Source organism: Carassius gibelio, chromosome B1 (genome assembly GCF_023724105.1).
Source record: "Carassius gibelio isolate Cgi1373 ecotype wild population from Czech Republic chromosome B1, carGib1.2-hapl.c, whole genome shotgun sequence".
In the NCBI taxonomy this organism is placed as follows: Eukaryota; Metazoa; Chordata; class Actinopteri; order Cypriniformes; family Cyprinidae; genus Carassius; species Carassius gibelio.
The window spans coordinates 23,278,939-23,292,226 of record NC_068396.1 but is presented as its reverse complement, the minus strand read 5'-3'; the positions used below and the strand labels follow the sequence as shown (position 1 = coordinate 23,292,226).

Sequence of the window (13,288 nt, the reverse complement as noted above, 5' to 3'; positions counted from 1 at the left end):
GCAAATCTGCCGATTAACACGCTCGAGTGGGGGAGAGCGAGCAAGTGGGAAAACTCCAGTGCATCAATGTATTCATAGTCAAGCCACACATATCGCCCCTAACCAACACCTTGTGCGGGCCTCGGCGACCACAGAAGCGAAACAATGGGGGTTAGATTCGAGGCGACTTATAGAAATACACTCCAGAGTGCGGATTCTCTCTCTCTTTTTTTTTTTTTTGTTACTGTAGCCATAGGCTATCACAGAGAGAACATGTAGAGAGGCTGCTAATGAACCTCTCATGAGTGCCTCCTCGTGATAAACCCATTATACAGCTCTTACCTTTCGTTGACTAATCGCGTCCGCAAAGAGGAGTTACACACTGCTCGAAGAAAAAAACGCTTGAGAACGCGAGATGGTTTCCATAGGGTACAGATGATTTGGTTCCCTGAAGGAATGAAATCTGAGCGAAAAAGCACGCGGCACCCAGGTAGGATTGGTGGGATGGTAAAGGGCTTCAGACATTCGTCACACCGAGGGGTGTTCCCATAGCCGGTGACGTCACCGCAGCATCGAAGTGACCTATGAAAGGGAACTTGGTGTGATTCTGGAGACAGACCTTAGTTTCAGAAGTCATGTCAAAGCAGTAACTAGATCAGCATACTATCATCTCAGCAAGAATTAGATGTTTTGTTTCCAGTCAAGACTTGGAGAAACTTGTTCATGCCTTTATCACCAGCACGGTGGAACTATTGTAATGGTCTTTTCTCTGGCCTTCCCAATAAAACCATTAGACAGCTGCAGCTCATCCAGAACGCTGCTGCCAGATTTCTGACTAGATCCAGAAAATCTGAGCATATCACACCAGTCCTCAGGTCCTTGCTTCCAGTTATATTTAGGATTGATTTTAAAGTACTTTTACTCATTTATATATCACTCAATGACCTAGGACCAAAATATATTGCAGATATATGTTCACTGAATATAAACCTAACAGACCACTAAAATCATTAGGATCGAGTTAGAAATACCACGGGTCCACACATAACAAGGTGAGTCCGCCTTTAGTTATATACTATGCCCGCAGCTGGAATCAGCTTCCAGAAGAGATTAGATGTGCTAAAAAATTTGCCACTTTTAAATCTAGACTCAAAACTCATCTGTTTAGCTGTGCATTTATTAAATGAGCACTGTGTGATGTCCGAACTGATTGCACTGTATTTTACGTATTCACTGTATTTCATGTTAAATCATTCTATATTTTTAAATGTTTTAAAGTCTTAATAACACATTTTAAATAAGTATTTTTTTTCAAAGTTTTTAAATTGCTTGTTTAATTTTTTTGTGATAATTTTTTCTTCATTATTACTATATTTTATGTAAAGCACTTTGAATTACCATTGTGTACGAAATGTGCTATATAAATAAACATGCCTTGCCTTACAATCAAAATAGGTAATGTAGATCATAACACAGTCTAAGAGGTAAGAAGTGGATTATCCTACTCCTGAAATGTGAGGCAAATGTTGGATCACAATAATTAGGAACCACTGTTTTCACAAATCCCTTCACTCAATTGGGATGTTCTCTTCAATTCTGGATGGCAAGGGCAGTGACTGTAACATCAAGCGTATTTTGCAGTAAGCTGTTAAATGCGTATTTCATCAGACTCTGAAAATACTTAAAAAAAAATAACACACAGAATGGCATTTTCAGCTGTAATAGTTGCAACTTTTGCGTCGGCGGCTCCATCAACGCGGTGTTTTGTGCCCTTTTGTTGGGGCTGAACTGAGCACTGTTAGGGAAGCCAGGCCTTATATACATATTTCTGTCTATGCATATTTTACAATTAACTTGTTTTAATTTGTTCAACTTTAAATTAAATTAATTTAACTTTAACTTAATAGTTTTATATTCAGCCATTTTTATTTCCATTAATGGCATTCGCGGTGCTTGATAGGCCAAATTATATAATCAATATTAATAGATTATATATATCATAGCTTATAACGCTCAAAGTATTTTTTACGATCCCTATGGGACAATGAATGGGAAAAATACTTGCGGAACTGGCACTGCAACACCAACACTGCCTTATACATATTCGGGAGTCAGGACTATGGGATTAGAATCCAACCAAATGTATTGCAGTCACAGATTGAAAAATTGATTGAAGCAAAGATCAAATATTTAAAAACACGTGTAAAATAATAACACACCAAACCGAAAAACAAATGCAGTTTAAAAAAATAAATAAATAACAAACAGCGCAGTCATAGATCGAAATATAAATAAAAAATGTAAACGCATTTAAAATTATATTGAACAAAACTGAAAAATGAATTCAAAATTTTCCAAATCTCAAAAAATAAAAAAATTGGGTTTCCTGCTCATATGTTATTTTTTGTGTGCTTGTGTTTTTTCCCCCTTTGCTGTTGTTTCCATGTTCTGTGCTTGCATTTCTAAAAGTTGCAGTTTGAGTTTCATGTAAATCAGGGCACGCTTCAGCGTCACCATTGGCCTGCAAGTTCTAGATTGACAGCTGCTCCTCTACCCAATCAGTCCAAGTTGACATCACTCCAATGCAACTCGTAGCTGCTAACAGGAGGAAAGCATAAAGATACAGGGTGAGTACAATTGAATTCAAAATTAAAATATAAGCCCACAGTTTATACGTTATTTATTTAAAAGGTAGGCTAAATTTGTGTAGAAAGTTGGGGATCAAAGTGTTATTACGATTCCAGGTCCCGCCAACATTTTTTCCCGTCCCACGTCCCAATCCCGTGATGATTTTGTTTCCAATCAATGTCACCCTCTAGTGTGAAGATGGATAACCAGCCTCAGCAGGCATATCCCGGACGACATCAGGTAATTAGTCTTAAATATTTTGTTAGTGGGTGACAGAAACATTCCCTTTGTGTGATATTTAATGTGCATCTTGTCAGTAATGCCGGCTAATCAGCGGTAAATCTCCATCACCTGCACGCTTTCACTAGAGGTGTGCGATACCGCTAGATTTGGTATCGATCCGATACCAAGTAAATACAGGGCCAGTATCGCCGATACCGATACCAATACCGATACTTTTTAATAATTAAGGTGGATGCGTCTTCAACCTAAATCTAAATGAATTTTCATGACTTTTAATTTGTTTTTGTGATTTGCATTTTGGGTTATTAATCAGTACTACAAAAGCTTTTGTTCAGAAACAACTTTTGGTTACTTCTGATTTATTTAAATAAACAAAGTTACAAAATGATTACTTCACAAATATAAAAAATGTAAAAACAAATTCTCTTTTCAAGTAAAAAAAATGTTTCTCTTCTTTAGTGCACTTCTTTTCAGGATTTTTTTCTTAAAGTCACAACGTTTTACTTCCCAATGTAAAACAAATTCTCCTTATACAAAATTCCTGAAGCCGACATCTTCCACTATGGAAAGAGGCTGCAGGTCCTTCGCAATCATTTCTGATAGGCGCCTTGTAATATCCAGTGCTCTTGGAGAATCAGCTATTGATAAAATAATAAAAATAATTAAGTCTGGTGCACATCTAGGTGAAGTTTAAATATAGAAACTAGTATCCCTTTCACAGCTAACACAAAAAAGGTAGATCGGCCTGAAAATACAGCCATACAACGCTCCTCTTTCTCTCCGCCTCTGACTGACTGCTGTTAGAAATGCGCGGCTGAGTGGTGCGCGCGCCTGACTGCTGGTGGTAGCGCTAGTGGTGAGTCACGTGACGGTACAACACAGGAGAGGGGGAGGAGAGCAGTGTCGAGCACGAGCAGCACTCTTAAGAGCTTGCTCTGCTCTGTGACAGCAGCAGCATTTTGACAAACACGGCCAGGTCGCAAAACGAGAGAAACTGAAACTTAAGTATCGATATTTTCCCGCTGATATCGATCAATACCGATACCAATGTTGGTATCGATATTATCGATATAAGTATCGATCTGCCCACCTCTAGCTTTCACATGGAGCAGCATTAGCGTTGGACTTGAAACAGCGCTGCACAGAATGATCACTGTATGACGTCAAAGTACCCGCGAGTGATCCAAATGCATTGGATCCGTGTGCTCTCTTATCGCTCACGCGGTACTTTGATGTCATGCAATGATCATTCTGTGCAGGCACTGTTTCAAGCTTCAACACACCTAATGCTGCTCCATGTGAAAGTGCGCAGGTGATGGAGATTTACTGCTGAATACACAACCGGCTTTAATGACAAGATAAATTAAATATTATGTGTGATCAGAGCCGGCCAAGCCACTAAGCGACCCCTTGAGTCACTGCTATATAGTGGGTGAAAAAAATCATACATCAAAAGTAACATAAAATAAATAAATAAATAAAAAGAAATGGGCCTACAACACTCTTTATCAGGCATCATGATGAGCACAGTTGTTTTTTATTTAGTTCTTTATTATGGCGAGTTCCCCACGAATCTTGACCCTGACTGACCCCTATGATGTCACTCGTCACCCGGTCAGTGTCTGTCAGTCAGTTTTACTCTAGCGTTGACGATGTCTGATAAGAAACGAAAATATATTTCTGGCCATGAAAAATGACAAAAGAAAAGGCTGAAAGAAGAGAAGAGGCAAGAAGATAAGGGTATGTAAACCTGTAGGCTTAATTTTCCGATACCTGTATAGATAATCTGCAGTCTAAAAGTCTTATATTGGGATGCCAACACTTACAGCGCGCTTTTCGGCGCCTCCCGCTTTTTTTCTCGTCATTTTGGGTGACTTGGACTTGAGAGGGTCCGTCTGATTATAATTTCACGAAGTCATCTGAAGCCATTCCATAGCTTAATGTGAGGGACAGAAGACTATTTAAATCATTAAAGTTTACGGAAACTCGTTTTTCCTCGTCAATCATTCTCCATTCAGTAACGTTATTCAAACAGCGAGCGCGCCTCGTGCATGGTAAAACTCTCTTCAATATGTGATATATTCACATTATAATGCTTGATCTGTAGATAAAAGGCTGTGGATTTGCATAAGATGACTTTATTTTGTGTATTTGTATTTTATGTTTGTTGTTGTTTTTAAACGACTCGCTACCGTGTGTAGTGATAGATCACGGACACATCACAAGGACTATGAAAAGGCATCAAACGCACAATAACTGGAATTTAAAACTGTGAAGAAACAAATGTTGAATAAACTGTTGGACAGATATACATTAGGATTAGTGCGCTCGACATTTCTTCGCTTTGTGCCGTGAACTTTTAAATGCGCACTTGAGCAGCGCAGCGCTGCACACTGTGACTCCATGTTAAAGAAAATTGTCCGCTCCGCGTCCATAGCAACGCTCTGTTTTTCATGGCAATGGTGTGTTCTACTTAGCAGCGGTCTGTTATTAAGAAATAACAAACCACATTCTACATTGGGATTCAACCAAGCCATGTAATAAATGCTAATAACATGATGCATAAAATTGGTTTAGTATTATACATTTGCTGTGATGTTAAAGCATTTAACAAAACAATATAAACCCAGTTTGGCTCCTACACTAAAGGGCTAACATAATTTTCCTGTTAGACATCAAACATGGAACTCAACTCAAGAACTCAAGGTCTTTTATTGTCATTCTGTATATGTTGCCAAATAAGAACGAAATACTTACTCAGGGCCAGCAGCGTAAAAAAGATAATTAACATACAGCATACATAGAATAATTAAAACATAATTTAATAGAGTAAAAAAATTAAAAATAACATAGTAGATATGTACAGTATAGTTACAAGGTAGTCATTAATTTCTGTAGGCCTTACTTAAAATGGTCAAAGGGGCCTCCAACCAATTTTGCTTAGGGCCCCCAAAGGTCTAGGGCCGGCTCTGTGTGTGATTTATCGTGCAGCCCAACTGCCTAAAATATAGAGTATTCCTCACTAAACCAAACTAACAAGACACGTGCTAATAGACTAGATATCGGCCTACTAGGACTACATAGCGCTTGCAGAAAATATAATACACAAAGGGAATGTTTCTGTCACCCACTAACAATATATTTATGGCTAATTACCTATCGTCCGGGATTTGTCTGCTGACGCTGTTTATCCATCTTCATTCATCTGCCACAGCAGCCAGTATCGCATTGGAGTGATGTCAACTCCCCCTTGAACTCACTGGCTAGAGGAGCAGCTGTCAATCTAGAACTTGTAGGCCAAAGCCTGGCCTGATTTACATGAAACTCTAACTGCAAGCGTAGAACGTGGAAACAAGAGCAAAGGGGAAAAGACCACAAGCACACACACACACACACACACACACACACACACACACACACACACACACACACACACAAATAACACGAGCAGGAAACCTGATTTTGTTTGCGATTTGGAAAATTTTGAATTCATGTTTCAGTTTTGTGCAATCCATGCTGTTTGTTATTTAAAAAAAAAAATAATCATTTGTTTTTTGGTTTTGTGCTTTATTATTTTACACATGTTTTTAAATATTTTATTTATGCTTATTGTTTTTCGATCTGTGCCTGTAATACATTTGGCGGAATTTTAATCCCATACGGGACCTCGCCTTTATCTTTGGAAGGTTTGTAATTCCGCCAGAGGGCGCCAATTTAAGTTTACAGACACGCCGGATCCGTTCAGAGGCGGTCGATGAAAAGGGGCGTCTTTGTAGCTATTTTAAACCATGTATTAATATATGTATATGCTCTACTGAAGTAGATTTTGTTTGTTTTTTATTTTCTCCGTCAGTTTGGTAAGCCGACATTTATAGAATAAATAAATAAAAATGCAGTGATATACAAAAAGGAAACCGAAAATAGATGCACCTGTGCAAATATCCAGAGTCGGTGAGACAAACCCTACATTCTGTACTGTGTTTCCCAACAGACCCATTGAAATCAATGGAGCTGGGATCAATTTGGGCTTACGATGCTTTTGAGAAACGCAGCCCTGTTCATCATAGCAATGTAATGATAAAGAAAACTGTGATTAAATAATGGGACTGGACATCTACTGTTGTAAATAATTTGAAGAGAGAGAGAATATGAAAAGCTCATTGTGATTTAAATAGCTTATGTTACAGTCGTCTTTATTGGACGGAATTTAACTCAATAGCCTACAAGAAATCCTGGTAGGGGTGTGCGACATATATCGTCATAAATTATTTAATCTCTAACACAATGAATGAAATATTAATAGTGAAATAGTTATTTTGTACAATTAAAAAACTATGCGACCTATATCTCAAGCAGGTAAAAACTTGCTGCATAGCACTAGCAAAGTTAGTTTATTGAAAAAGGTAACGCGCCTTCTAGTCAGTGTTAAAAGTGCATGCAGTTATCCATAAATATAGCTCTACTCTTCTGCACAATGGTAATGATAGAAACTTCAACATAACATAAACTCGTTCAAATTTGAAACTGGACATTAAACATTAATAGATGTCAGAAATACATAAAGCACTTAATTTTAATTATATAATTAATATTTAATACTTTTTTTGCCATATGCACAGCATGCTATGAACTAACAATCACCTTCAAAATGAAACGGCAAAATTAAGCTAATTCTCTTAAATAGGTAGTCTTCTTTCCCGATTATTTTTTTGTTCCAGTTTAGTCAAGCCTCAAAACAGCAAGTTTCCATAAAAAAGGGGAAAACATCTCATTTTTTTCTATACTACACTGATTCACAATTTCTTTAATAAAATATACACACTATCTTTAATTATTATATTTTTTAAATGAAAAATTACAAGACCCATGATTATGATTTATTATTATATATATATATATTTTTTTTTTTACAGCATATAACTCATACATTTATATGCTATACAATCCTGCAAAGAGAAACTGCCACTGAGCTTGCTGTACAGTCAACCAAAACTAATTATAGCACTCTTCACATTTCCGATAAGAGTTTCGTTTTGGTTTGTATCAGCATGTCTGCTCTTGCCAGATCTTGGAGCATTCTAATAGCACTGCAGCACAGATGCAAACAGGATATGCTTCATGCACAAATCTAAAAGGAAGGGCATGTTACAAAAGAGAGATAAAGGCACAGTGTTTCACCTGTGCATTTTTCTATAAGATCTGTACAAGTCTAAAGAATGAGCCCACAAAAAAATAAAAAAAATAAAAAGGTTAAACCAGACAATATACAACCTACAGCTTTAGTTGTAGTGCTAGACATTTAGGATTTGCACAACCATTAACTCACAATACACTTACACAACATACTTTAATAAACACATTTTCCTTATCTGGTCAAAACCTGAAATAAATCAATATATATATATATATATATATATATATATATATATATATATATATATATATATATATATATATATATATATATATACTATTATTGGAGTACCTTTTTTCAGAGTTTAGATTTGAATCAGCCTTTCAGGCGTGCATTTTGTGCTCAGAGTACTTACAGAGCCATTTGGCTAATTCTCCAGAACTGTTTTGCACTTCAATTGACTTAACCCTATTCAAATCCAATGGCAAAAGGTGGAGAAAGGGATTCAGAAGAATGTGAGGTGTTGCTTTAATGCTCAAACATAGGTGGTAACATTGTCATGCTAATTCATGCTGATGTCCTCATTTAGTCCTCCATCACAGTTACATCTAGAATTTGTAGTTTTGTACAAAGATATCAGCTGTTTAGTAATAAAGCGTAATTTTAGTAATATTTTTTAAAAAGTTTGCATTAATACACAATTTTTGTTCATATAAAGATCTTCCTTTTGTTAAACACTATCCAACTACTGCCCTTGTTTTTCTTACACATTTCAGTTCCAGTTGTCCTTCCCCCCTGGCCTTTCAGTTGTCTGAAAAGAACAGCTGAGAGTGTTTCCTACAATTAATCTTTATGGCCACACATTGCATGGAACTGGCTTGAACTGCCCAAGTGCCCATAATGAGATTTTAGCTAAGTATACCAGTCTATCCTTTATTTATTTAAACTGCATTGACACATTTACATTTGTGTGTGTTTATAATATTAAAACTGGCACATATTCTGCTGAGAATAACAACAGCAGCTAAAAATTGTTTATTGTGCTATAATTATGAATAATGAACTGTGTTTGTATATTAAGGATAAATTAAAATGAATGTTTGTTGATATATCAGTTTTAAAAATGCTTTTGCTAATTGTGCAATGCATTATCTTCTGCTGTAATACTTTCTAATATTCAATAGTAGCCTACTCAATGAACGAAAACGTCCTTTCCCTCACAAAGGTTCAAAGTATCACGTGATGGTGTATGTTTACCAACGCAATAATAACGTCACAAAATGTATATTACAGAGCAGAAATATTTGCACACACGTCAAAATAAAATAATTACACATTGACACATAAACAGAGAGAGACGTATTTTCGATGGAAAAATGGGGTTGCGTAAAAAATAAATATTATTAAAGCACTAAATCTTAGTAACAGGAAGAACACTAACAACTACGAAGTTATTTTTACCTGAAGAGAAATTAGAAACTATAAACAACTGTGTGACTTAAGTACAGCTTAAGGCAAAAGACAAAGCGTGTGAAAAGTAATCGAAAAATAGCCATGGGCTGGTTTTAACATACACTTTAACATATGAGGATGTGTGAGGTGCAAGCAGGGTGCAAGGCGTGCCGTCTTCAAACTGGCAGATCTCCAAAGATGTCAGCTTTTGTCCAAATGGCGCGACATTGTTCGAAACTTTACACTTTATTGTTACAAACTTTACCACAAACCCGAATGTGATTTTGTTTGGCAAGGAGATCATACCTCAAACACTTTTCACTCACTGTGTGTAACTTGTTCATATTAGTTTCAAACAGATGTTTAAAATAAGAATAAAACTTAGGTGCTTTTTCCCGATTCAAAGACTTACCGCTCATTATTTTTAAATCCCCAGTTCCACCAATAGCTGAAGAGATCAGTGGCGTCGTCATCTGGATCTAGTTTCACCGAAGAAACTTGACTGCGGTTATAAACCGCCAATAGAAATGCAATACCGCTCCTAGAACGTTGCCGATTCAAATTTGAACTTGTCCTAGCCAATCAGACGAGAGCTCAGAGGGTGGAGTCTATGGGCATTTAATCATGTTTGTGCGCCCTGCACCACAGCGATCAAGCAGTTTACAAGAAGACTACGTACGTTTTGTCGAGCGGTTGAGGCTGATTATAGGTAAGCATGTTTTGGTTTATCTAGCAAAAGTTTTAATTTTTTTTTAAAAAAAATTTAAAGTTATTTTATTCAGCATGTCTAATAAAAATGATGTTTCTTTGTCGTGATTATTTATTGTTCGAATTTAGTATTTTATACAAAACTTAAGACTTTATATTATTATTATTTTAGTTAAAATTTATGTGAAGTGATAATTATGGCAAGAAATGTTCTCGTATTTGCTGTAGTTATATTAGCTTTGTGAACACGTAACGTTAGAATCTCCTGGACTTTAGCAGCTTACTGATCTTGTGAAGTTAAGCGCGTGAGCAGCCATGGCTGGAAGTTTCAGCTCGTAATGGAGACTCCGCGCCTGAAGCAACTAAAAGTCCTCCGAAGTAGTGTTCCTTGCAAATCTGGTGGATTTATTTTAGTTGTAACGCGTAGAAACTGAAGCCATTTGTTCTCAACAGACATTCTAGAGCTTATTTCCTGCACTTTAGGCGGGAAAACAAAATGGAGGGACGCTTATTGTTCTAGTTGAGTGATCTGGTGGAAACGAAGCAGGAACTTGATCGGATTAACGAGCGTTTAGCGAGCGACCATTTCTCTGTTGCTTCACCAGCATTCAAAGCGAAACTCGAACCGACTTCTGACCAATAAATACATGTTGCTGCTTTATTGCCTTATTTTAACGGTTTTTGTTGTTTTTATCACTTTTAGCATAGCACAGCCATGGGTAAAGATCCTAGTAAGCCCAGAGGAAAGACGTCCTCTTACGCGTTTTTTGTGCAAACCTGCCGGGAGGAGCATAAGAAGAAGAACCCAGGGACCTCGGTGAACTTCTCGGAATTCTCCAAGAAGTGCTCTGAAAGATGGAAGGTGAGTTGAACAGAAGGGTTGCAATGTTTTTCCGGGGGATGGTTGTTGTTGTTAGGGAGGGGGTGGGACAGAGTTACACGAAGCATCTGTTACTCGAGAGACTGAGGCGAATGTAGGGCGGGAGGATAAAGAGCCACACGCTGGGCCTGGCAGAACCTAATCACAGTCTCCTGTGTTTCAGACCATGTCCTCAAAGGAGAAGGGCAAGTTTGAGGAAATGGCTAAAAATGACAAGGTCCGCTATGACCGGGAGATGAAAAACTATGTGCCTCCTAAAGGTGCAAAGGGAGGGAAAAAGAAGAAGGATCCAAATGCTCCTAAGAGGCCACCGTGAGTAGTGCACAAATAGACCCATGAGATTTTTGTTTTGTTGACTTGAGTATAACTTGTCTTCTCTTCTATCATCAGATCTGCTTTCTTTGTCTTCTGCTCTGATCATCGCCCAAAGGTGAAGGGCGACAACCCTGGCATCTCTATTGGTGACATCGCAAAGAAGCTTGGGGAGATGTGGTCCAAGCTTACACCAAAGGAAAAGGCTCCATATGAGCAGAAGGCCATGAAGCTCAAGGAGAAGTATGAAAAGGTAATGGCTGGCCCAATTCTTGGTCCTAAGAAAAACCATTTGATTGTTTTGCTTTTATTAACATAATTTCCAACCAGGATGTTGCTGCGTATCGTGCCAAAGGAGTAAAAGCAGATGGTGGCAAGAAGGGTGGACCTGGCCGGCCTGCAGGAAAGAAGGCCGAAGCGGATGACGACGATGAGGATGATGATGATGAGGAAGATGATGTAGAAGAGGATGAAGATGATGATGAGGATGATGATGATGATTAAACTATCAGGAAAACTTGAGTGGAGTTGTTTGCAAAACAATGTGAATGCGTTTTTTAGCATTTAAAGTTTTTCAATGCATGTACAGAAATGTGTATAATTGAATACATATTGAGGTCATGTGCTGTATTGTAAGTGTAACAGCTTTTTTTTTTAGCACTGCTTTTTGTCTTGATAGCTGTGGTTGCTTTTGGTTTCTTTTTTTCCCTGTTTGATATTATTTCTACTGCCATTTTAAGACCTAAGGAACAACTTGGATTTGTGTAGTCTCCATTTTTAAAACGAGCTTTAAAGTTGTGTAGACTGAATCCTTTTTTTATTTTGTATATTATGACCAATTCCCATTTTCACTTTGTGCAATTTTGAATTATTAAAGAATTTTGCAGAATTTCTGTATTGTCAGACCACATTTAAGTTCATAACAGCTTGGTGGAGAAAAATTTAAATATAAAGAATGATAATGGAATAGGCAAACTGTATTTAAGTTTCAAACTAAAAACCATTTGGGTTGTTCAGTTCTGCTTTAGATCTAGAACTCTTAAAGCTGTTCTGCATGTACTCCTAGTTTTACAAGCAGGTGCAACGCTACATTAAAAAAAGTTTTGTACTTCTAATAGACTTTGAACCATTTATTTATCCCCTGACCAGTTAGGCTGCTTATTGTGAGGTAGCCATAAGAACTTAAACCTTTTTTTTTTTAATCTCATTTTTAGCCATTTGGTTGACTTAAAGAGATAAAAACTAATTTCCCAATGGATGAGGCGTAAATGCATATTCAACCTCATCTGTAACCAGAGTTAGACTTGAGTGCATTAATGATTTCTGTTCTGTTTAGCTTTTACTTTGCAAAGCGACAAGTGGTTCTATATACAGGTTGGGTATATTGTTCTATGCAGCGACAATGAGGTGTGCTGTATATCATACACATGACATCATCTAACCTGCATTCAAGAGACTGCTGCAAAGCTGATGCTTTTCCTGCACATGCTCAATTTACTGCCTTGTACAACCTAAGCAGCACACAGTCATTTTTAATTATTCAAATGCTTGGGATCACTTCCATTTTTTAGTAGGCACTTTCCAAAAACAGAGTAAAAAATAGCATGAAACTTTTCTCTATAAAGGGAGCTGGTTCTTTATTTAAGCAAACACAATTTCAACCTACTAATTAAAACCTGTTTAGCTTTTAAAATTTAAGCTATGCAACTTTTAAACACAATTTGGAACAACTCCATCAAGTCACTGTAGTGTGTGAAAACAATAGTGTGGCTTCAGTATTAAACGCGCTTAAATGGCCTACTTTTCATGGTTCCATATATTAATTAGATTTCAACTAACATCATTTTACTACAGAAAAGATGTGATTTATGCTTCTTAAAAACTGGCAACCAATGGGATACCCTATTTATGGAAAGTGCCAAACAAAAAATGTTATCCTGACGATCATTTAA

The 13,288-nt window shown here is 37.1% G+C and overlaps 1 protein-coding gene and 1 long non-coding RNA gene across 2 annotated transcripts in view; one reads left to right on the top strand and one right to left on the bottom strand.

Annotated features, from left to right (window-relative positions):
• Positions 1 to 9,905, bottom strand: part of LOC127948545 (uncharacterized) — an 81,279-nt gene extending 71,374 nt beyond the window's left edge. Inside the window, exon 1 of the long non-coding RNA XR_008152109.1 lies at positions 9,849 to 9,905. This is a non-coding gene — a long non-coding RNA (uncharacterized LOC127948545). The remainder of the gene's footprint in view (positions 1 to 9,848) is intronic.
• Positions 9,906 to 9,979: 74 nt separating this feature from the next.
• On the top strand, positions 9,980 to 12,451 carry LOC127948541 (high mobility group protein B2). The gene is made up of 5 exons (XM_052545019.1): positions 9,980 to 10,145; positions 10,848 to 11,006; positions 11,188 to 11,336; positions 11,415 to 11,589; positions 11,667 to 12,451. Exons 2-5 carry the CDS (start codon positions 10,860 to 10,862, stop codon positions 11,838 to 11,840), a joined length of 645 nt encoding a protein of 214 aa, XP_052400979.1. The 5' UTR covers positions 9,980 to 10,145; positions 10,848 to 10,859; the 3' UTR covers positions 11,841 to 12,451.
• Positions 12,452 to 13,288: the final 837 nt, after the last annotated feature.